At 44.3% G+C, this 22320-nt stretch overlaps 1 protein-coding gene and 1 long non-coding RNA gene across 3 annotated transcripts in view; one reads left to right on the plus strand and one right to left on the minus strand.

The window, feature by feature from the left end:
* LOC142664562 (uncharacterized) overlaps nt 1–22320 on the plus strand; it is a 143662-nt gene that overhangs the window by 12513 nt on the left and 108829 nt on the right. The window contains exons 3-4 of one of the 2 annotated variants that reach the window (XR_012851317.1): nt 8633–8757; nt 8842–10158. This is a non-coding gene — a long non-coding RNA (uncharacterized LOC142664562). Of the gene's footprint in view, nt 1–8632; nt 8758–8841; nt 10159–22320 lie in introns of those variants that run through there. The other variant, XR_012851318.1, reaches the window with a different exon arrangement.
* KIRREL1 (kirre like nephrin family adhesion molecule 1) overlaps nt 9035–22320 on the minus strand; it is a 173656-nt gene continuing 160370 nt past the window's right edge. Inside the window, exons 8-15 of the mRNA XM_075843714.1 lie at nt 21317–21444; nt 20708–20834; nt 19045–19145; nt 17275–17473; nt 16680–16787; nt 15984–16123; nt 14749–14823; nt 9035–13261 (exon numbers count right to left, since the gene is read on the minus strand). Of these exons, the coding sequence (XP_075699829.1) occupies nt 12791–13261; nt 14749–14823; nt 15984–16123; nt 16680–16787; nt 17275–17473; nt 19045–19145; nt 20708–20834; nt 21317–21444 (1349 nt within the window). The 3' untranslated portion in view covers nt 9035–12790. The remainder of the gene's footprint in view (nt 13262–14748; nt 14824–15983; nt 16124–16679; nt 16788–17274; nt 17474–19044; nt 19146–20707; nt 20835–21316; nt 21445–22320) is intronic.

Genomic DNA, 22320 nt, shown 5'->3' on the forward strand with positions numbered 1-22320 from the left:
AGCACCTTCTCCCAATCACTCTCAGAATCATCCAGATGTTCATTTGCAAACTTCAGACGGGCCTGTACATGTGCCTTCTTGAGCAGGGGGACCTTGCGGGCACTGCAGGATTTTAATCCATTACGGCGTAATGTGTTACCAATGGTTTTCTTGGTGACTGTGGTCCCAGCTGCCTTGAGATCATTAACAAGTTCCCCCCGTGTAGTTTTCGGCTGAGCTCTCACCTTCCTCAGGATCAAGGATACCCCACGAGGTGAGATTTTGCATGGAGCCCCAGATCGATGTCGATTGACAGTCAATTTGTATGTCTTCCATTTTCTTACTATTGCACCAACAGTTGTCTCCTTCTCTCCCAGCGTCTTACTTATGGTTTTGTAGCCCATTCCAGCCTTGTGCAGGTCTATGATCTTGTCCCTGACATCCTTAGAAAGCTCTTTGGTCTTGCCCATGTTGTAGAGGTTAGAGTCAGACTGATTAATTGAGTCTGTGGACAGGAGTCTTTTATACAGGTGACCATGTAAGAGCTGTCTATAATGCAGGCACCAAGTTGATTTGGAGCGTGTAACTGGTCTGGAGGAGGCTGAACTCTTAATGGTTGGTAGGGGGTCACATACTTATTTCTCTGTGCACAATGCAAATAAATATATATCATTTTGACAATGTGATTTTCTTTTTTTTTTTTTTATATAATCTACCTCTCACTGGTAAAATGAACCTAGCCTAAAAATTCTAGACTGTTCATGACTTTGACAGTGGGCAAACTTACAAAATCAGCAAGGGATCAAATACTTATTTCCTCCACTGTATATACAAGAATGTAACTACGATAATACGGTCACCTATATTCAATAGTAATGTTTATAAAAGCCAGGCACAAGTATATTCTATGGATAGCAACAGCGCCACCATCTGGAAGGTCTCATAAAGGCTTTGCTGTGAGAGTACTTGAGTTTATGGACGGTACTTTTTCTGTCATTCCTCTCTGTATATTTATTGGACGGGTATGAAAATCTTTTTTTATGAACCTTGTAAATCATAAAAATAACCGTCGAGCATTTTAAGGGCACTAAACTTAATAAAGTCAAATAAATCACACTGAACAGGATCATTTGTCTTTGTGGAGTCCGCAGCAGTGGACACGTGACTCCTGAAGATGGCGCCATTGTGTTGTGGATGTTCCGTCCTCCTCAGTATTCATGCCTTGTTCTCACAGTAAATAAAACCTGATGACGCTGTCGCTTTACAATGGGAATTGACGGCGCCTGCTAAAATTATTGTGAAGTTTTTATTTGTGTATTAAATCCTGCCCCACAGGAATCAGGGGGCACAAATGGATCTTGAGGTTTCTAAAAACTGCTACTGATATTCATCATAAAAGTATATCTGGGTTAGAGGGGGCTGTGCAGGGGATCTGCTAAATCACAGGATGAGAAAAACATGGCTGCTATTTGTCATAAACCGCGCTACACCTTTCCGTTGAATTGTCAAGTGAATTGGGCTGCAGTACCACACACAACCTGTGAACAGGTGTGGCGCTGTTTTTTGGAAGAAAGCTTTGTGAGGTCAGATACTGATGTTGGGGGAGTGGGCCTTGCTTGTAATCGCCGTTCTAGTTCATCACAAAGGTGTTGGATGGGGTTGAGGTCGGGGGTCTTCCACACCAAACTCTGAAGAACACCCCCATAGTATTACCCCTCCTCCACCAAACTTTACAGCTGGCACAATGCAGTCAGGCAGGTAACGTTCTCCTGGTATTCACCAAACCCAGATTCAATGTCAGATGCCAGACAGAGAAGCGTCACTCCACAGAACACGTTTCCACTGCTCAAGAGTCCAGTGATGGTGGCTTTACACCCCTCCATCTGACGCTTGGCATTGTGCTTGGTTATGTAAGGCTGGCACGCAGCTGCTCGGCCCCCGTGCCATGAAGCTCCCGGGCACGGGAATGGGACTGAAGGAAACCCCTGAATTCAATGAGTGAGAGGGGGGTGTCCCAATACTTTTCTCCATATAGTGTGTATAAAAAAAAATATTTTTTATCATATTGTGTTTGAAACAAAACCTATAATACCTTATATAAAAGGAAAAAATAAAATCAAGGTAATGGAGAAGAAGTATACGTTGTCCAGTGAGGGCTGCGGTGTCCCCATAGAAGCTCATTGTGTGAGACCAAGAGGGCACAATTTTGGCCATTAAATGGTGTCCTAAAATGCCAATTCTCGACCCAAGTCAACCATGTTTTATATGGACGGCCATTCATCTGAATGACTGCCACGTCTTGCTGGCGGTAGTTTTCCACAGCAAAACCGGAAGTATCCACTACGGAAGTTGTTTTTTGGACACTTCCTGGTTATATGGTCGGGGGTTACGAAAACAGCACGGCTCGCTGTGCTACGCTGATTCCTCAACCACCATTCAGTTCTATGGGACTTATCGAAGCAGCGTATCTCAGCGAACTACGCTGTTTTTGTTACTACCGACCGTGTAACCTTTTTCATGGTCGGGATTCAGCCGCAACACAGTGGCAGAACGAGGTTTAGGGGACCCCGTTCTGGAGATAGTTGCGGGTCCCAGAGGTGGGACCCGCATCTATCTGACGTTTATGACACATCCTGTGGATATGTCATAAAGGTCTCTCATGGGAAAACCCCTTTAAATGTTACCCCTAACCCCAGGATAGGTGATAACATGCTTATCGGTGGGGATCTGACCGCTGGGACCCCCAATGATCACCAGAACAGGGGTTCCTTCGAATGAATGGAGCGGCAAGACAAACATGCGCACTGCCGCTCCATTCACTGTATATAAGATTGCCGGAGATAGCCGAGACCGCCGTAGAGAATGAATGGAGCAGCGGGGCGCATGTTTGTTCTACCGCTCCATTCGGAGGAACGGGAGCCACGTGCTCGTGATCGGAGGTGATCCCAGCGATCGGATTCCCACTAATCAGCATGTTCTCACTTATTCTGTGCTTAGGGGGTAACATTTAATCTTGGGACAACCCCTTTAATGTCATCTTATTGCACTCATTGCCCCCCGCCGATGATATCTTCCGACAGGTGCCAATATGGGAAACCCCTTTAATAAATCACTGCAATCTGCGGGAGGTAATGAAAAAATGGGGCTCCAAAACAAGTGAATCTCAAATTCCTAGTACCAGGGATGATGTAGTTATATTTTTAATGTAATGACTGCCCTTTACATAACGGTCCGCAGCGGTACGACATGTAAGTAGTGATGTTGAGATTTGTAGGTAATCTAAACCCCGGCGAACAAGGTACCAGTGTTTAATTAACGGCACAGGAATCGTCTCGGAAATGTACAGATAAGAGCGTGCCTGCTGACAGCCGAGGCTGCTGTAATGGTCATTTAGAGAAATGCTGACCGTTTAATGCCGAGTGCAGCCGCGCCGTTTCCCGGGGGCCTCTTCCTCAGCTTTGTAATTAGAATTCTGCACTAAATACACATTAGGAGGAATGTAATAAGCTAGAGAACGATTCTATTAGATGCAGGAATCATTACAATTTTCTGGACATGATTCCTCAACTTTACTGAGCCCCCTCGCGGGACGTGGAGACGACTGCGATGACCTGGAATGGCCAATACATTGTCTGGAGAATGCCAGCTTGGTGCTATAAAGCTATCCCGTGGGAATAAGCAGGGGTGTAACTAGGAAACACTGGGCCCCATTGCAAACTTTTGACTGGTCCCCCCCTCCCCTGGGTGCCACACACAGCCTGCCCTTGTTGATAGTACCCCCCTGTAAATAGTGCCATACAGCCCCCCCTGCAGACAGTACTATACAGCCCCCCCTGCAGACAGTACTATACAGCCCCCCCTGCAGACAGTGCTATACAGCCCCCCCTGCAGACAGTGCTATACAGCCCCCCCTGCAGACAGTGCTATACAGCCCCCCCTGCAGACAGTGCTATACAGCCCCCCCTGCAGACAGTGCTATACAGCCCCCCCTGCAGACAGTGCTATACAGCCCCCCCTGCAGACAGTGCTATACAGCCCCCCCTGCAGACAGTGCTATACAGCCCCCCCTGCAGACAGTGCTATACAGCCCCCCTGCAGACAGTGCTATACAGCCCCCCCTGCAGACAGTGCTATACAGCCCCCCCTGCAGACAGTGCTATACAGCCCCCCCTGCAGACAGTGCTATACAGCCCCCCCTGCAGACAGTGCTATACAGCCCCCCCTGCAGACAGTGCTATACAGCCCCCCCTGCAGACAGTGCTATACAGCCCCCCCTGCAGACAGTGCTATACAGCCCCCCCTGCAGACAGTGCTATACAGCCCCCCCTGCAGACAGTGCTATACAGCCCCCCCTGCAGACAGTGCTATACAGCCCCCCCTGCAGACAGTGCTATACAGCCCCCCCTGCAGACAGTGCTATACAGCCCCCCCTGCAGACAGTGCTATACAGCCCCCCCTGCAGACAGTGCTATACAGCCCCCCCTGCAGACAGTGCTATACAGCCCCCCCTGCAGACAGTGCTATACAGCCCCCCCTGCAGACAGTGCTATACAGCCCCCCCTGCAGACAGTGCTATACAGCCCCCCCTGCAGACAGTGCTATACAGCCCCCCCTGCAGACAGTGCTATACAGCCCCCCCTGCAGACAGTGCTATACAGCCCCCCCTGCAGACAGTGCTATACAGCCCCCCCTGCAGACAGTGCTATACAGCCCCCCCTGCAGACAGTGCTATACAGCCCCCCCTGCAGACAGTGCTATACAGCCCCCCCTGCAGACAGTGCTATACAGCCCCCCCTGCAGACAGTGCTATACAGCCCCCCCTGCAGACAGTGCTATACAGCCCCCCCTGCAGACAGTGCTATACAGCCCCCCCTGCAGACAGGGCTATACAGCCCCCCCTGCAGACAGGGCTATACAGCCCCCCCTGCAGACAGTGCTATACAGCCCCCCCTGCAGACAGGGCTATACAGCCCCCCCTGCAGACAGTGTTATACAGCCCCCCCTGCAGACAGTGCTATACAGCCCCCCCTGCAGACAGGGCTATACAGCCCCCCCTGCAGACAGGGCTATACAGCCCCCCCTGCAGACAGGGCTATACAGCCCCCCCTGCAGACAGGGCTATACAGCCCCCCCTGCAGACAGGGCTATACAGCCCCCCCTGCAGACAGGGCTATACAGCCCCCCCTGCAGACAGGGCTATACAGCCCCCCCTGCAGACAGGGCTATACAGCCCCCCCTGCAGACAGGGCTATACAGCCCCCCCTGCAGACAGTGCTATACAGCCCCCCCCTGCAGACAGTGCTATACAGCCCCCCCCCTGCAGACAGTGCTATACAGCCCCCCCTGCAGACAGTGCTATACAGCCCCCCCCTGCAGACAGTGCTATACAGCCCCCCCCTGCAGACAGTGCTATACAGCCCCCCCCTGCAGACAGTGCTATACAGCCCCCCCCTGCAGACAGTGCTATACAGCCCCCCCTGCAGACAGTGCTATACAGCCCCCCCTGCAGACAGTGTTATACAGCCCCCCCTGCAGACAGTACTATACAGCCCCCCCTGCAGACAGTGTTATACAGCCCCCCCTGCAGACAGTGTTATACAGCCCCCCCTGCAGACAGTGCTATACAGCCCCCCTGCAGACAGTGCTATGCAGCCCCCCTGCAGACAATGCTATGCAGCCCCCCCGCAGACAGGGCTATGCAGACCCCCACAGACAGTGCTATATAGCCCCCCCCCATGTAGACAGTGCTGGACTTTCGAGTATCACAAAGAGGGACAACCAATGCAGCGCACAGCCGCAATAGTTTTTTTTTCTTTAAAGCCACGCCTCTAATCTCACCCAATCCCCGCCCATACACACCTAGTTCAGCCCACACAGTATCATGCTCCCATAGTGCCCCCACACAGTATAATGCCCCCATAGTTGCCGCCATACAGTATAATTCCCCCATACAGTATAATGCCCACACAGATGCCCCTATGCAGTACATTGCCCAAATCTCCCATACAGCATAATACCCCCATAGCTGCCCCCAAACAGTATAATGCACCCCGTAGCTGCCCCACACTGTATAATGCCCCACACGGTATAATTCCCCCAGTATAATGACCCACACAGTATAATACCCCCTCATAGCTGCCCCCACAGTATAATACCCCCTCATAGCTGCCCCCACAGTATAATGCCCCCCATACAGTATAATGCCCTCATATAGTAAAATGCTCCTATAGTCTCTCTTCCCATACCCAGTATAATGCCTCATAGCGCCTAATAAAAAAAATAACATAATTACTTCCCTATCTCCGTTGCCACGACGGGTGGAGGATCCTTCTCATCCGGTATGTGCTGTGAGGGACTCGGCTCAGACGTCACAACATCGTGCCTGCGCCGAGCCGCTCACGGCCAAGTGAATGCTAGAGCAAGGAGTCGACCATTACGACCCCTAGAGCTACGCCCCTGTATACAGTAGCCTATGGCAGAGCAGGGAGATTTGCTCCCTGCTCTGTCATAGTGTTCAATAGCATTTGCGTCCGGAGGACGCAGACACTATTGAATGTGGCGTCGTTACCGCTGTAGCAGCCATAGCGGCTGCTAGCGGAGCCTCCATGCATGGGGGGGGGGTGCGTGCCAGATAGCGGCACGGGCCCCCTTATGCTGTGGGCCCCGTAGCAGCCGCTATGGCTGCTACAGTGGTAGTTATGCCACTGAGAATAAGTCCATCTGAGGATTACCAAGATCTACTTGGCTTTGTCCTCTCTGAACATTTGAGCTCGGTAATCTGAAAAGCTTGGGGGATTTTTTGTTTCTTCCAGCAATGATTTGGAAACCCTGCATCCATGATAGCAATTATTCATAGGTCTTGAAGGGTTTGGAGAAGATCATGTGCACATCATAGAGAAGATGTGATCACTCTTTGTATTTTGTGACTTGCCCAAGGCCCACGTTAGTCAAGATCCGGACTCTCAACATCTGCCCCCGATGCATTTAGTTTCTGCAACCCAACGTGACCGAAACACCGAGTCTAATTGAAGCCGCTGTTGGCTGCTTTGGCATGTCCAAGAGCATTCACGCTTATAGAAATGAATAAGGATGGTGACCCTCCTGTGACTTGTACCATTAACTCCCATTGGAGGCGACTTAAAGGGGGAAAAGTAATGCGCCATTTGTGACGTTTGTATTGCGCCACCCACCAATGACATCAGAAGTTGTAGAAACTGGGAGCTGTACCGGCTGCCGCCGCTTCATAGGCACTAAATTTCATTACGTCCTTCGTTATTTATCCCTTTATGATTTTTCCCATTCATAAATTACAGGCGCAAACATGACTTTATGCAAATTATTGTTTTGAAATGAATCTATAATGTAACAGGCATTGTCTACCGACTGGAAAATTGCCTAATTCACCCGTGAATTCCCTAATTACAGGGCTATTGAGTGTATTATACCGTGCGAAAATGAAATTAATTTCCATATTTGTTTTTGAAGGTCCACTCGATTATAAGGAGATGATTTGCTAATGTTACTATTATTATTTCTGCTGCCGTATAAATGAAAATCAGCTTGAAAGGGTTAATTGTGCCGGGTCCACTTTCCAACATCGTATGAACAATGGTTTAATAAAGTTTAAAAAAAAAACAAACTTTAAAAATTGTCTTCCAACCATTAAAGATCATATTTGTTGTGCAGATCATAAAATTTAAGAAGGTTTGTCATTTACATGCTGTTAAAAAAAATAATCCAGTGTAGAGTTATGACATTTACTGATATAGTATGGCGCCACCTGGTGTTCAAAGTGTATAGCAATGTGCTTGTCCACCTAATGAGCTTGAGTGCTGGTGGACAAGCATGCTCAGTCACTCACAGCTAGCTCTCTGCCTAGTGATCCTCTGTTCACTGCAGAGAAGCCAATAGAAAAAGCTTTATGCCCTGCTTGTCAGGGAAGGAGCTGAGCTTCTGCAGTAGGGAGCATGGCAGTATAGATGTGGAGAATCCTGCTCAGCTGGTCAGGGAGGAAGCAGAGCTCCAGCAGTAGCATGACATTATAGTTGAGAAGACTCTTTCTCAGCTTGCCAGGGAAGGAGCAGAGTCTCTGCGGAAACATGGCAGTATAGCTGAGGAGACTCCTTCTTCCTGCTTGTCAGAGAAGGAGCAGAGCCTCTGCAGTAACATGGCAGTTTAGTTGAGTAGACTCTTTATTCCTGCTTGTCAGGGTAGGAGCAGAGCCTCTGCAGTACCATGGTAGTATAGCTGAGGAGATTCCTTCCTCCTGCTTGTCAGGGAAGGAGCAGAGCCTCTGCAGTACCATGGTAGTATACCTGAGGAGACTCCTGCCTCCTGCTCGTCAGGGAAGGAGCAGAGCCTATGCAGTACCATGGTTGTATAGCTGAGGAAACTCCTTCCTCCTGCTTGTCAGGGAAGGAGCAGAGCCTCTGCAGTAAGTAAGATGACAATGTAGCTCAGGAGACTCCCTTTTTCTCGGCTTGTTAGCACTGTAAAGCTCTGCATCTTGACAGCAGATATTAACCCTTCACATGATCACTGTCTTGATTGTTTTATTAAATTATATTTTCATTGTTTTCTAAGTTACTGTATATTGTAGATGACACCCAGTAAATAACTTCACTATTCTGACTGCCATGTTACTTATTTACAGGGAAAATAGGAAGGGACTTTATTGTCAGCTGCTAGAGGTGGAGAAGACTGGTTCTGCTCAAAGCCCCTACCCTAGCAGCACAGATTAGCAGCAGCACCACACAGGGAAGCAAAAAAAGATGAAAGGTATTTTGTTATACTAGAAACACTGAAAATGACTTTAATTTACCTTCTTATTGTGACAACCCTTTTCCTATTTGTAACTGATAGGTTGTCAAAGCCCCGCCCCTGTTAGAGGCACTGGATGTTGGCATGATCTTGCTCACCATGGGCTGCTCTTTCTAGTTCTATAATGCAAGAAGTCCCCGAAATCACTTATATCTTGCCCCAATACCCTCCGCTCCCTTGACCCTACCATATTGTTTCCTTTGCAAAAGGTAATACTAAATAAGCATGGCAGGGCTTAAGAGAAGATCAAAAACATTGCTTGCAGCAATCTTTTATTATTAAACCGAGCATCAGAGTGTTACATACGTGATTACCATATGGGGAGGTGTTTGTATAGTGTCACTTACTGGTTTGATTCGAATACATTTTTATTTTTCTCCCATTTTAAAATCGCAATAACAATACAATGTAAATCACCTCATTATGAATAGCTATGCAGTAAAATTCCCTTATTTCGGCATCAGACGATCATCAGGACGGGGAAGGGGAAGATCGTCCAATAGGGGGTCTAGCAGCCCAATAAAAAGTAATGTGCAGCCAAAACCAAAAATTTTCGTAGCACGAAGCTTTTTAAGTTGGAGGAGTCTCTTATGTCCATTTAGTTTTCTCCTCCTGAAACGGCGTATCATTATTTGATTAATTGAGGTTCTGTCGGAATTGACAGACGAATGAATGCCGGATTAATGGAATTTTACTGTACAGAATTGTATACATTATTTGTGGGTTTTCCTTTAAATATTCAAAAGATGTTTCAAAATGATAAAATATCAGAACAACCAGTGACACGGTATATTAAAATTAGATTGTATCGTTTACATTAAATTGGAATAATGGAGAAAATGTATCTTTAATACAACAAATGAAAGAAAAAAAACTAAAATCTTCTTGACCAAAAGAAATCTCAAGAAACGTCAACGGGTGTGCCGATAAAGAAAGAAAATAATAAAATATAATACTGATAATGTCACTCGTGTATGCTTCTCACGTTTTACAAGATATATAAAAAATATATATGTATATTTACACACGTACTGTACAAAAATGATTGCCTACGAGGATCTGTTTGCAAAAAGAACAGATTTCGTACAAAAGATACATTTGGTTGAAATAGTAAAAATAAAAAAAAATTAAAATATGTACAGTTTGATAAGAAAATCGATACGTATTTACTTAACCATTTCCAAGAATAAATGTTGGGGTTAACAAACTTTAAAGTGGAAATTTGGGGTACATTTTTGAATGGTGGAAATTAGCTATAAATATGCTTGGTTAAGCTGTGTATCTTGGTTTGCTTTGGCAAAACATAAAAGATAAGTGTTTATATTGTAACGTAATGTACACATGGAGGTTTTGTAAAGGCTGAAGCTGCATTCATTTACGTAACTGTACCATTAAAAAAACAAAAAGTTGGGTGTTTTTTCAAATATTATTGAAAGGAAATTTTAATACATCATCGATATACCTACCATTAATTCAACCAGCTCTTTAGTTGAGGTCAGTGATAAGTCCCTTGAATTTTTTTGCTGTATACAAGTTCTTTCTACTTTATATTTAAGGGCCAAATTATTATTTTTAATTGTGTTTTTTCCTTGTTTTTTTTTTGTATTATTATTATTTTTTTTTTTATAATTCCATAAACACTCGATTGTGTTTTTATATGTGAGGGAAAGAGGGAACCCAGTATTAAAAACGGCCTTTTTTTTATTTTCTTCTCTATCATGAATAAATATAAAGTACCATGCGATTACAGGTCTTGGCAAATACAGGTTTGTTTTTTTTTTTGTTTTCATTTATTTTTATCATTTTATAAAAAATACCAACCCAGGGTTTTTGGGAACTGTAAAATTGATAGCCTATCCTTAGAATGGACCATTAATATCTGATCGTTAGGAGTCGGGTTCCTGGCACCCCACCAATCTGCTGCATGTTTACCCATGCACAGCGCCGTACATTTGGTTGTGGCTGAAACTGGTACTGCAGCTCAAAGTAGCTCAGTCCCATTGAAGCAAATGGGACTGAGCTGCACTACCAGGCACAGCAAATGTACAGCACTGTGGATTTCATGCAGCTGACTGCCAGGGGTGTCGGACCCCAAACACTCAGATATGGATGACCTATCCTAAGGATAGGCCATCACGATTAGAGTCCACCGAAAGTACCCTTTAACAAATATAATTGTCAAGGCACAGGAAGAAAAAAAAAATAAGTGGTAAAAACCATATCCGATACCAAGAGGTTAAGTATTGGATGTAACTAAATCAACCAAGTAATGGCGGACAACTTTTTGAAACACCCCTTATCCGTACACAGGCTGTATACTCCATCTATATTTTCAACCTGCCAAGAATTAATGAATGGAATGATTGGAAACGGATGATAAAAAAATACAAGCCTGACTTTGCCTTCATGTCTTGTTAGGATTCATGTTTCAGAAGACTTTCACAATAAGACAATGTGATATTCGGTATAATGGGAGGGATAAACAGATGGAGTCGTGATGGGATATTGTCGCCTCAAAGGAATTTCCAAGACAGAATGATCTAATTCTCACATTTTCGGGATATTGTTGATTTCGTCATGAGCAACATCCAACATAAAACATAAGGATTTCTTGTATTTCCCTTTGAAACTATTGCTTTATCGTTACAAGACTTGGACCAAGGGCAGCGTGTGTACCTGGCCTATTGATTCAAAATAATGGTCAAAAATTGTGTTGGCTTTAATCTGCATTTAACTCTTATTGAGGCCATTCTTTAATATGGTATATGGCCCAGTATGCTCCAAAATGGACACTTGACTGTAGGTTTAGAGGTGCTAGACCAAAGTGACCTGACTCTCTGCTCATTTGACTTCACTATCTTACTCCAATACAAGCGGCCTATGACTATATCAACTATGGATGTCATAGTCCACATATCAACTATATCCACTTTGGATGTCCATGTACCACCCGGACCAATAATTTACAAATGTCTACCCATTTTACCAAGATTTTGGACCATTCATCCCTGAGTAAAAGTTTTCCTCAGCCAAAGAGCAACACTGGCTGTTACTTATTGCCTACTGACGCTCAATGTTAAAAATATACTCAAAAAGATCAAGGTCTGGGAACAAATGGAAACAGAAGAATGGAGGCAAGAATGGACTGGCCAAATAGTCCTAAACTGGAATGCTATTGACTGTAAAGTGCATGTTCAATATGCACACGGATGAAATTGCGAAGAAGTGCTCAGTGATTCTACAAAATGTATTCAAAATATATAAAGTGTATTATGGCTCAGAACTTGGTGGGCGTTCTTGACCTTAAGAAGAGTTTATAAAAGAACTTAAAGATGCAACTGAAGCTTCCAAAATTTTTTTGATTGTCCGATTCATTCATTCATTCTCCACTTTCCAGCAATAGCAGCCTGTGTGCCAAGATGGTGAAGCCTGCTATAAACGCATATAGGACCACATATGTCATACGAGCTACATAACAATATAACTCCTCCTGCCCTGTCTTCCAACAGTTGGAATGTATAACTACCTGCTATGGTAAGACCAGGTTTTCAATGGCATAGGCAGAGCGTAATAAAAAGCAGATATGTGACCCAAGAGAGCGTAGGGATTCATCAAAGTGGAAAGAAAAGCTTCACCAGTACCATGTTGACTCTTAAGTCATACCATATGCCATTCACCGGATGGCAAAAATCAGTGGTATTTGAGGAATGATCAGGTGCTAAAAGGCCAGCCTTCTGTTTGGCATCTTCTTCCATGTCAAAGCCTCAGGACTTTGCTGGTTGGGAAACATTGACTGTTTTCTTGAGGACTTCTGAGATCAAGACATTAAGGTCCCTGAGTATCAGAAGACACGGTAAGAGATTGCTTCTCCTCCTGGAGTCCTTTCTTGCCTTTCGATGTTACACGAGAGAAGACTTTACTGAGTAGTATCATCCTCTCTTATTTCCCCTTTTATGCCCACCATTTTTTTTTATTTTATTTTTTACAATCCTCAGACATGCGTCTGCATCCTTTGTTGAAACCTCTGCCCGTAGTCGGAGTGTTGGGAAGTATATGAGAAGCGGGTGGCACCTATGAACTTCCCAACTGGATCAAAGGTTTCGTATGGTCCCCGATCCATAGCTGTTGTGGTTGGCTGCGTATAACCAAGCCTGTATGTGGGGTAGCCAGAGTTGGCCGAAAACCCATGTGTCCCAAATTTTTCATAGTTATCGTAAGAAAGTTGGCTGGTGGTATCTGTGGTTGCCGGCGTTACTGTAGGTGTTGGGTCTGTACTATAATCTGAAGTAGCAGCCCGACTATAAGTGTTCAGTTGGGCATAACCACTGGAGTGAGAGAGACGGGATGAAGGGCGAGCATCAAAACGTGCTGGTCCGGGGTTACGATAATCTGGATATAACACCGTTCGGGAGTTCGGCCTGTCGTCGTGAGCCCGGACGTTGTAATACCCATTGGTTGGATCCTAGGGAAGAAGAGCAGCGTGATCAATGGCAGATAATGATGGACATGAATATAGAATAAGAAAAATGATTATTGAGAGGAAGGAGAGGATAGAAGTAGAAAAGTTGGCAGCTAGCCTGAGATAGGCGACTTGGTCTCTGAACACTTGGCTATGTGTTTAACAAACTTATGTGCTCAAATACACAGTGAAGCAAAAGTCACTATACAGGTGCATACATTTATTAAGACAATTATGTAAAATTGCTTCGGACTACAGACATTTACATAAAGTATATAAAACATGGTAGCCCGGTGTTGATGCCTGCTGATTACAGAGTTACAAAAATGAAAATTGCCCAAGTCTATTTATCAAAGTCTTGATAGCGAAAAACTTCTGAGGTTTTTTTTTTTCTTGTTAAAATGTATCATTTACATTTTGGAAGGAGTGATTTTGTAGGTTAAAACAATCTACGTGACTATTTGTGAATCGGGAAAAAAGATCTGCTAAAGCTACGAGTCGACAATTGGTCTGCACTATGCTGCTTAAATATCTAATTTTACCCAATTTGCTTGATCTGGGGGTAAACTTTTTTATTTTTTAATTTACTCAACTTTTAAGTCTCACATTGACTGATTTACATTCCATAAATATGACTTTGATGACTAGACCCAAGTTTTTGGCAGTGATGGTTACATGATGTCTGATGAAATGTATGCCGAGCTCCATTTCCGATATAAAGGAGAAGAAGCATTTGATCAGTCCACAGAAAGACGTCTGCGTCCATGAAGTCCAGTTGAATCCGTTTTGTACATCCATATGAATTGCGAAGGCCACTCCATTTGGCTGATGGCACAGTCCACACAGTTGCACGCCAGTCCGCATTAAATGTTTTCAACATGTCAACGCCCGTCTTCCAGTGTGTGATCCATTGGAATAATTGGACTCTCAACGGAATTTGTATACGTTCACGTGCCTTACAAGACAGAATTGCTCCATGTCCTACAATGTGTATTCAAAATTTGTCCTCATTACACCTGCAACAATCTGTTGCCACTATCTGCCCTAACTTCACAGAAGTGTAATTGGGAATCCGAACCTTCTTCATCAAACTGTTTAAAAGTCACAATTGGAATTTGAACTTTCTAATCCCTAAAAGTATGCATCTGTATAGTAATGTTTGCTTCACTCTCCAAGGTATAGAAGAAGTTAGAGGAAGAGAAGAGAGAGGTATTAAACAAAGAATAATTTACACATTTCACAAAAATTACACGTCACTCGATGATCTAGCATGCCAGACAACTCGTTCGTGCTTCGTACAGTGTGCAAGTCAAGATAACGTTCGGTTTACTGACTAGATGATGCCGTGTGTAGCCCCCACTAGCAGCATCTGGTTAATGCTACACGGCTTCGAGACTCGTGCAGGGACTGGTGGTAACTTGACCTCCTGAAAGTGCCACATATGGACTTTAAGTTTATTTGTATTGGTTGAAAATATATGGGTGCCGCACCTTGAGCTCATACTCCTCTCTGTCAATGGTGTCACAGCGTAGGTCTTGCTTCAAGTCCACGTCATCCTTAAAGGACTAAAAATAAGCAAAATTTGTATGAGAAGTCTACTAGGCTGAAGCTCCACAACCGGTCTAAAACGTTACCTGAAGGTCTACGACAATAGATTTTATTCATTATATATACAAAAGCAATATGTGTCTCATCTATTATAACATTTGTAATTCCAAGGTGACAGTGATTTTTATCATTTCATTCCAAGAGTGATGTATATTGATGTTATACTAGTGGCAAGTCAGTCATTTTTGGTCTTTGGGAAGAAATATTTCCACCAAGAAGGAGGCCCATAAGAACAGAGAGAGAGAGAGAGCGCCTATAGTTTCCAGGCTTATGTTCGTTTTGATTTTCCCCAAAACATTAATTATCCTCTATCCATCCACAGGATAGATTATCATTTTCTGATCGCTGGGACCCCCACCAATCAAAAATGGGAGTCCTGAAACCCCCATTCCACCTCACTGCTTGGTAAGTGAGGAGGGCATTCAATGGAGCATCGGTCGAGCATTTGGCTGTTTCTGTCATTCTCATAGACAGTGAATAGAGCGGCAGGTGCCACGCCATTCAAGCTACACCCTCACAGTGAGGAGCATCTGGGGGAGTGGGACCCCCGTTCTCCTGATCGGTGGTCTTCCAGTAGTGATCACCTATCCCGTGGATAGGTTTATGATTCTAGGCAAAGCTCTTTAAGGTTTCTATGAGACAGCAGTCACAAGAACGCTCAAATTAGATTAGGAAATCTGCACCATGTCTTTTCTAAAGGTGGCCATACACCTTAGAAATCTGTCAGCCAAACAGTCGTTCGGTCAACAGCTATTCCTCTCAAACCCCCATACACATGCATGTTTGGTTTGGCCGAGAGTGTGTATGTGCTTAATGGGGAAAAAGTTCCCGTCCAACTCCTCTGGCAGTGACTTATTTTCTGCGGGAACAAAGGATTGGACATGTTGAAATCCAACATCCCCGATCCTCCCGATTTTCGGGGGAGAATCAGGACACCCCCATACAAATTAAGTGGTCGGCCGATGTTCATCTAATGTGTTTGGGCACCTTAAGCTGAGCTAGTGGGCACATTTGCATAAATTAGTTGCCATGAATATGGAAATAGCCAAAGCGGCCATAGTGGACTCATAGAAAGTATTAAAGTAAATCTATTGTAGTACTAGTAGTGTTTCCTTACCGAATAGATGGCTTTCATGACACGAGTTGCAGTAGAAACGCTAGATGTGTCCTCGTCCCTGTCGGGGTGCATATTTAGAGGTTCCCGGTTGACCGTCTCTACTTTGATATCGAGCTTCCTCAGTGTAACATCCTTGCGGCCTGGTTAAAAAATAGTGATTATTTTAAAGAAGAAAGCATCCTGCCCTTTCAATGTTCATAGATATAAGTCACAAGTCTTAACCAGTCTATGATTAGTTCAGAAAAATGATGCTGGTCCTAGATAAATTTAGTGATGCGACTCGAGGCTATTGAAAGCCAAGCCAAGTGCTGCTTAACAAATCTGCATCTGGAAGGCACAAAATATGTCCAAATAACGCTATGTTGTCCATCACGAATTGGCTGGACGTTGGCCGTGACTAAGTTACATTGAAGTATGGAAAAACTTTGGTTGTTGTTTGCCTTGCGGTGATGTTGGCTTTCTCGTCTTGTCATAACATCTCGCCAAGAACATCTTCGCAAGAACTGACATATCGTCTTAGCGGAATCTCGGTATTCAAGTGTTGTGCTGTCTTTTCTCGTACAAGCACCCGAGCAACTGTGCAGTCATTGGATACATCACTTATCACAAACTATGGCATAGCCTCTTAATTGGCTCCACTGGGAAAGCCACAAGCTTCTCATACGTTTGTCAGAAGACTTTAACGCTGGTACTCACTGCCTTTACGACGTCGGTAGAGGAAGAAAATGAAGAAGACAAAGAAGATAATGACCAGGATCCCGGCTCCGATAGTTGCCCCGACAATGATTCCTACCGGTACCCCATCTGAAAAAGGAAACAATGTGTAGGCAAGACTTTTGTAGGACATGTTTAGCTTAGGGCAATTAACAACTAGGGATTTCCTTTAGCTAGAACCTAGAATATTAAAATAGTGCCAAATGAAAATAATGAGTACAATGGGCAGCCTGCTATGATGCCGGGGGAAATGTGAACAAACATTGTGTCTTCTACCTAATGGGGGAAAAAGTTTGCCTACACCTTCAAATAAATCGGGCAAAACATAGATTTGTCTACGGATCTAAAAATGGGTAACCATCCTTACGATGCCCTCTCATTATGACGGAAGGCAAACCATTCCAGACATCTGTACCCACAAACAAACCGGAACTGGGGTTAACAATAGATCAAAACATCGGAAAGCACACGTGGCTTCTCTGCCATGATCCATGAGAGAGAAGCCCCACGTTCAGCTTGAGTGAGGGTGGTAGTCACAATCTGAAGTAGTAGGCTGGCTAGTTCTAGAAATCCATACCTTTCTCTATAAGCTTGATGATGGCCGTTCCTGATCCAAAGGTGTTCCATGCTGTGCAGTTGTAGCTGGTCTGAAAATCGGACTCCATGACGTTGATGATGGTGAGGAAGGACCGTACACCGGTTTCTGTTTTAGTCCGCTCCACAGTATACCTATCCATGGTCCCAGTCTCTAAATATTTCTCCTTCCATGCCCAGGCCTAAACAGAGAAATCATCACAAAAAAATACAAAAACTTTTTTGTCTGGTAAATGTAAAATAGTCTCTTGTGGTCATGATGGAATTTTTTCAGATTTACGAGACTTGTAGTCACATCTATACAAGTTACGAGAAACCAAAAATAATGATTTCTGGACTATGGATATGCCTGAGAATTCGTATATATCCATGATACAGTAGTAGCGATGGAGGAGCTATTCAACCACAATGCATTTGACGCAGTGTAACTGTTTTTGAGCTTCCCAAGAGATTTTTGGGAGCTATGGCCTTAAAAAATTAAGTGATTGTGTAAAAATTGTGGTAACTATCACTATTTTGTCAAAAATATATATTTTTTTCTTTAACATATCCAACAATTTTTGGAATGTTTTTCTCATAACTCCCTTGTTACTGAATATTTTGCAGGTACAATAGTAAATTTTCTTGAGCACGTGGTGATGAGCCATTTGGGTATTGTACTTTACTAATAATCCAATAGATACAGGTTCAGTGGCCTCTCTAATAGAGTGGTCTTGGGAGACATGGAAATTTCTCTCCTGAGCTCAACAGATCTGTAATAGTTAACTGGAAAATCCAACTCGCTGAAAAGCCTATAATGAATTCTCCTCAGTCGCTTCCTCTGCTAAACACTTCATTTTGTAAGCCGTGATAAAATGATTTCAGCCGCAGTGGATGCTGTTTGGAGAACGTGTCTCCCTCGGGACTCTGCTGTGAAGCAGCTGTGAATCCAGCACAAATTTGCACTTTAATTAATGCAAAAAGACATATCTGGAGAGGTGGGACCGACCACTGCCTTCATTTATGCCAAGGCTCTGACTTCTGAAACCTTCACATATGTTTATTTGTCCTGTTTTTGGCCCGGTCTCAAATGTTAAAATGGAAAAACACACAGGAGTGCAGTACTGCAAGAGCCAGATAGGTGGCACCATTGCTAAGGAGATCGCTCCAGGTTATGAAAGAGATTGGCGCTGGGTCGTTGTCCCTTCAGCAAGATATGATTATTGGAATAATCATTCATCAGCAGAGCAAAGCCCATAAAAGAAATAATTGCCATATATCCCCTTTTCTCCAAGGGTGGTCAAAACTTTAATCATGTAGAGTTCAGACCTGGACTTGCATTATTGAGGTCTGCATCTCAAGGTATGGCGGCTCACTTTATATTTATTGCCTTTGCAGAGAGTACATAAGTAAATATGTTTTTGATGGGGCAGTAAATCATACTTTGCCGAGCCATAGCTGTGCCCCACCGTACGTCGCCCACCATATATAGTACTGCTTTCTTCTCTTGTACAACGGCCCAGTGTAACTGCAACCTCTACACCCCCCTACAATTACACCACTGACACTAATCCATGTATAGGAACTGATGTCTGAAAGTATGACTTTATTTGCTATAGGGTTGGTCAGTTCGGACTACCTTGATTCTCCTATAGTTGGCCATAGATTGGAAGATTTGCCCTAAATCCCACCAGTGTTGCAACATTTTTTCCCACCAGCTGAAGGGACATAGATGGAAACAACGGGAATGAAGATGACAAAAACATGTACTCACAATCCGGTCAGGAGGTGGGGTGCTTCCGATAAAACACTCTACTTTCCCCACTCCACCGCGCTCTGCGTACTGGACTCCCTCGCTGGAGATCATCGGAGGACCTTCAAGACAGAGGGAGAGATTTTTGGCCATGTCATTCGTCCCAAAAGTTATTGGATGGAAATTTTGGTATCACAGTATTGATTTTGACTGATTCACAACCCCCAAACATGTGGTACGGCTCCAGTGTAACCCAAACAGGAGGAGCTCTCGGGCAGATGTCCCTAGAAGATGCCCATCCATTCCTGAAGATGCAAGCCCTTCAGTAGCTTGGTGCGATGGATCAAACTATCGCCCAAAGCAGTCTGAGTCCACTGTTGGCCAACGTGCAAGTTGACATGCAAAGCAATTATCCCTGTTATTGGGCACGCCGGTTGGCATTTGTGGGGCACATTAGCTGTTGCTATCATAGGGCACTGTGATGGTTACTGTCTTGGAGACACTAGCTGTTTTTTTTGTTTTTTTTGGGTGACTTTGGCTGTAACTTATGGTTGCACCCAGGTTGTTATTTTTATATGGGCATAGTGGGGGCTCTCAAAAAGTTGCACCTGATCAAAAAGTTGCATCTGAAAATTTGTTGTGGTGCAGATACTACACCTACTTGACCAAAACCAGTGGCGGGATGGGGGGGGTTCACTTATTTTATATTACTCACGATTAATTTGTACTAAAGGGCACAGGTCCTACTCATGATGGGAGCCCCTTAGGCTAACCTTTTGAGTATACTTGGTCATGGCAGGTTTTTTTTTAGGCATGAGCTGTGGCTGGAGTTCCCCTTTAAGAGTTATTTTGTGGGAAAAGTAAAATCCATTCAATTGGCATATGAACAAACATGTTATCCTGATATAATGTAAATATGAGATTTCCTCGATTTGTCGAACATTTGGGCTGCTTTGATGTAAGGGCCCCTTTAAGGCTATCTTCGGGCAGACAAACGTCTCTTTTGTGAGACAGATTAGGGCGATGTTCATGCCCATTATCTCATCAGGGGGAATTAATGCAATCCTGGCGAATTTGCTACCACATTAGACGTAATATGCGCTATTTGTTTTATATCTATCTTTGTTTTATTGTCCAATCTGCTGATTTTATCTCTGCGTATAATTTGCTTGTTCCAGTTTAACTGAAGTGGATATTACTCTGATGGATGCTGCATTTCCAGTATATCGCCGGTTTCTTTCCACACTTCACTAGTTCTCATGAAAGGTCACTCCGGGAGGACTGGAGCTCCACAGTCGGAGATCATTTCGGGGACATTTCATTTTTGCAGGATTAATAGGTTCCCCTTCCAGCAGCTTGGCATAGATGCACTAAGCTAACACCGACGCTCCGGTGGTCTGGACTGTAACTTATGCTTCTAGTTTGATATGCGTCGGATGGTTTATTCCGCAGATAAGACTGTCTGCACTAATCGGAACAATGTTTTTGCATATGCGACTACGTAGGATGGGATTCTGCATGTTTTTGGGTTTAAAATAGTTTTCCACCTAAGTTTATGAACGTTTTTGTAATCTAGGACAGACTGGTTGCTAGGGACAAAATGCCTGGCAACCACTTTACAAAGTCGGCAATGGATCCATAGAATACACTCTGTCTCAGCTTATATCTTGGAAAAGGTACTCACCATTGACGAATAACGTCACCTCCTTATCCCCTACTCCAATACGGGGAACAATGGCTTTGCACACGTACTGCCCTGCGTCTTCCTGGCTCACGGACTTTAGAAATAGTTGGTTACTGTTGCTTAAAACCTGTGAAGATCAAGATTGTTTGTCTTTTAGGTCAAGAAAAAAAAAATATCCAACTTGTGTGTCTTCCTATTTGCCTCATTCACGTTATTGGACAGGTCTGCCGCCAACACGATCAGCAGACTCCTGATAGACTCTGTGCTGCTGGGGGCTTGTACCCGCCACCATCTGTCTGTGACCTCCCGTTACGCTGTTTAGATCATCCAGCCCTGTCTTCATTAACATAATTCCATGAGTGGAGAAGTAACTGCCCCCCACAAGATCAACACATCCCGCTCCCGAAATATTCAGTGCTGTTGAGTAACATAGATCTATAATAACGCACAGTGACCTTTCACTTGCCTCCATTCCTGACACTCTTTTGGTCTCATTCAGCCTACCCTCCCTAACATACCTATGTGATTGGTCAACAGAGTCATCTCTTGAAATACTCTGTGCTGTTGTTTTTTAATTTTTTTTATTTGTTCCAACTAAGGCCTACTCACCATGTTTGATCCTTTCTTAGTCCATGTGAGAGTAAGGGGAGGATTTCCCGTCCAGATACAGGTCAGGGTCACATCGGAGCCCATGTCGGTTGTGGTAGGTTTGGGCTCGACAACAATTCTGGGGGCAACTGTCGAGAGAAGCATTCACATCATTAGTGGGGGTCCCTAGACGTTCACATCAAGTGAAGAACTCGCTCAGGCAAGCTCTTAAAATAGAACTCCCCGTCCTATGTCAGGAGTATTGAGCATTACTTATTCATGCCCATCCATAGTACCAAAGCGAGAGAACATTATAAATCAAAAGCGTATCACCAGAGAGATGGATTCCCTCACTCTTCAAAAGAATGAGGAATGGGTTTTCTAATGTAACAGAATTGTATTTTTTTTTTTTTTTTCTTTAATCAGTACTCCCCAAAAAAAATAAGTCTTCTTTCCACGTATTTCCTGTGAGAAGGAAGTGGCCTCCAGCAGTAGAGCACGGGCTACCCAACAAAATGGGTGCGCTATGTGGAGCTTTTGGTTGTTTACATAGCTCGACTACCCCAACAGTGAGCTGATCTGCTGCTGAGATTTTTGGTGAGCACCTGTTAATGCCGGGGGAAGTGGCCGCTTATATGGCTCTGCAGGGGCGGGAACAAATGGATCAGGAGGTGGGGGCTTATTAAGCCACTGTAAGAGAGGACCTGGTGCAAATGTTACACAACTGCTCAACATAGGAACGATCGGCTTTCTTAGAGGGCCTGTCACTAGGACATATATTGAACTAGATTACTGACCTGAAAGGCGCTGTCTCCCCGATTCCAGCGCGGTTTTTCTTGTTTTCCTGGATCCCCTCTGTTCCAGATAAATGGCTCACTGTGGTGTTGTCTCCCTATATGCTAATTTGCTGTTGTTAGCCAGTGGGTGGAGCTAGCTTCCCTTCCTCTGCTGACCAATCAGTGTGATGCAGCTTGAGCTTAGTTCACGCCCTGTTGGCTCACTCTAGCAAATTAGCTAGTTGTCTC

Source organism: Rhinoderma darwinii, chromosome 12 (assembly GCF_050947455.1).
Source record: "Rhinoderma darwinii isolate aRhiDar2 chromosome 12, aRhiDar2.hap1, whole genome shotgun sequence".
Lineage (NCBI taxonomy): Eukaryota > Metazoa > Chordata > Amphibia > Anura > Rhinodermatidae > Rhinoderma > Rhinoderma darwinii.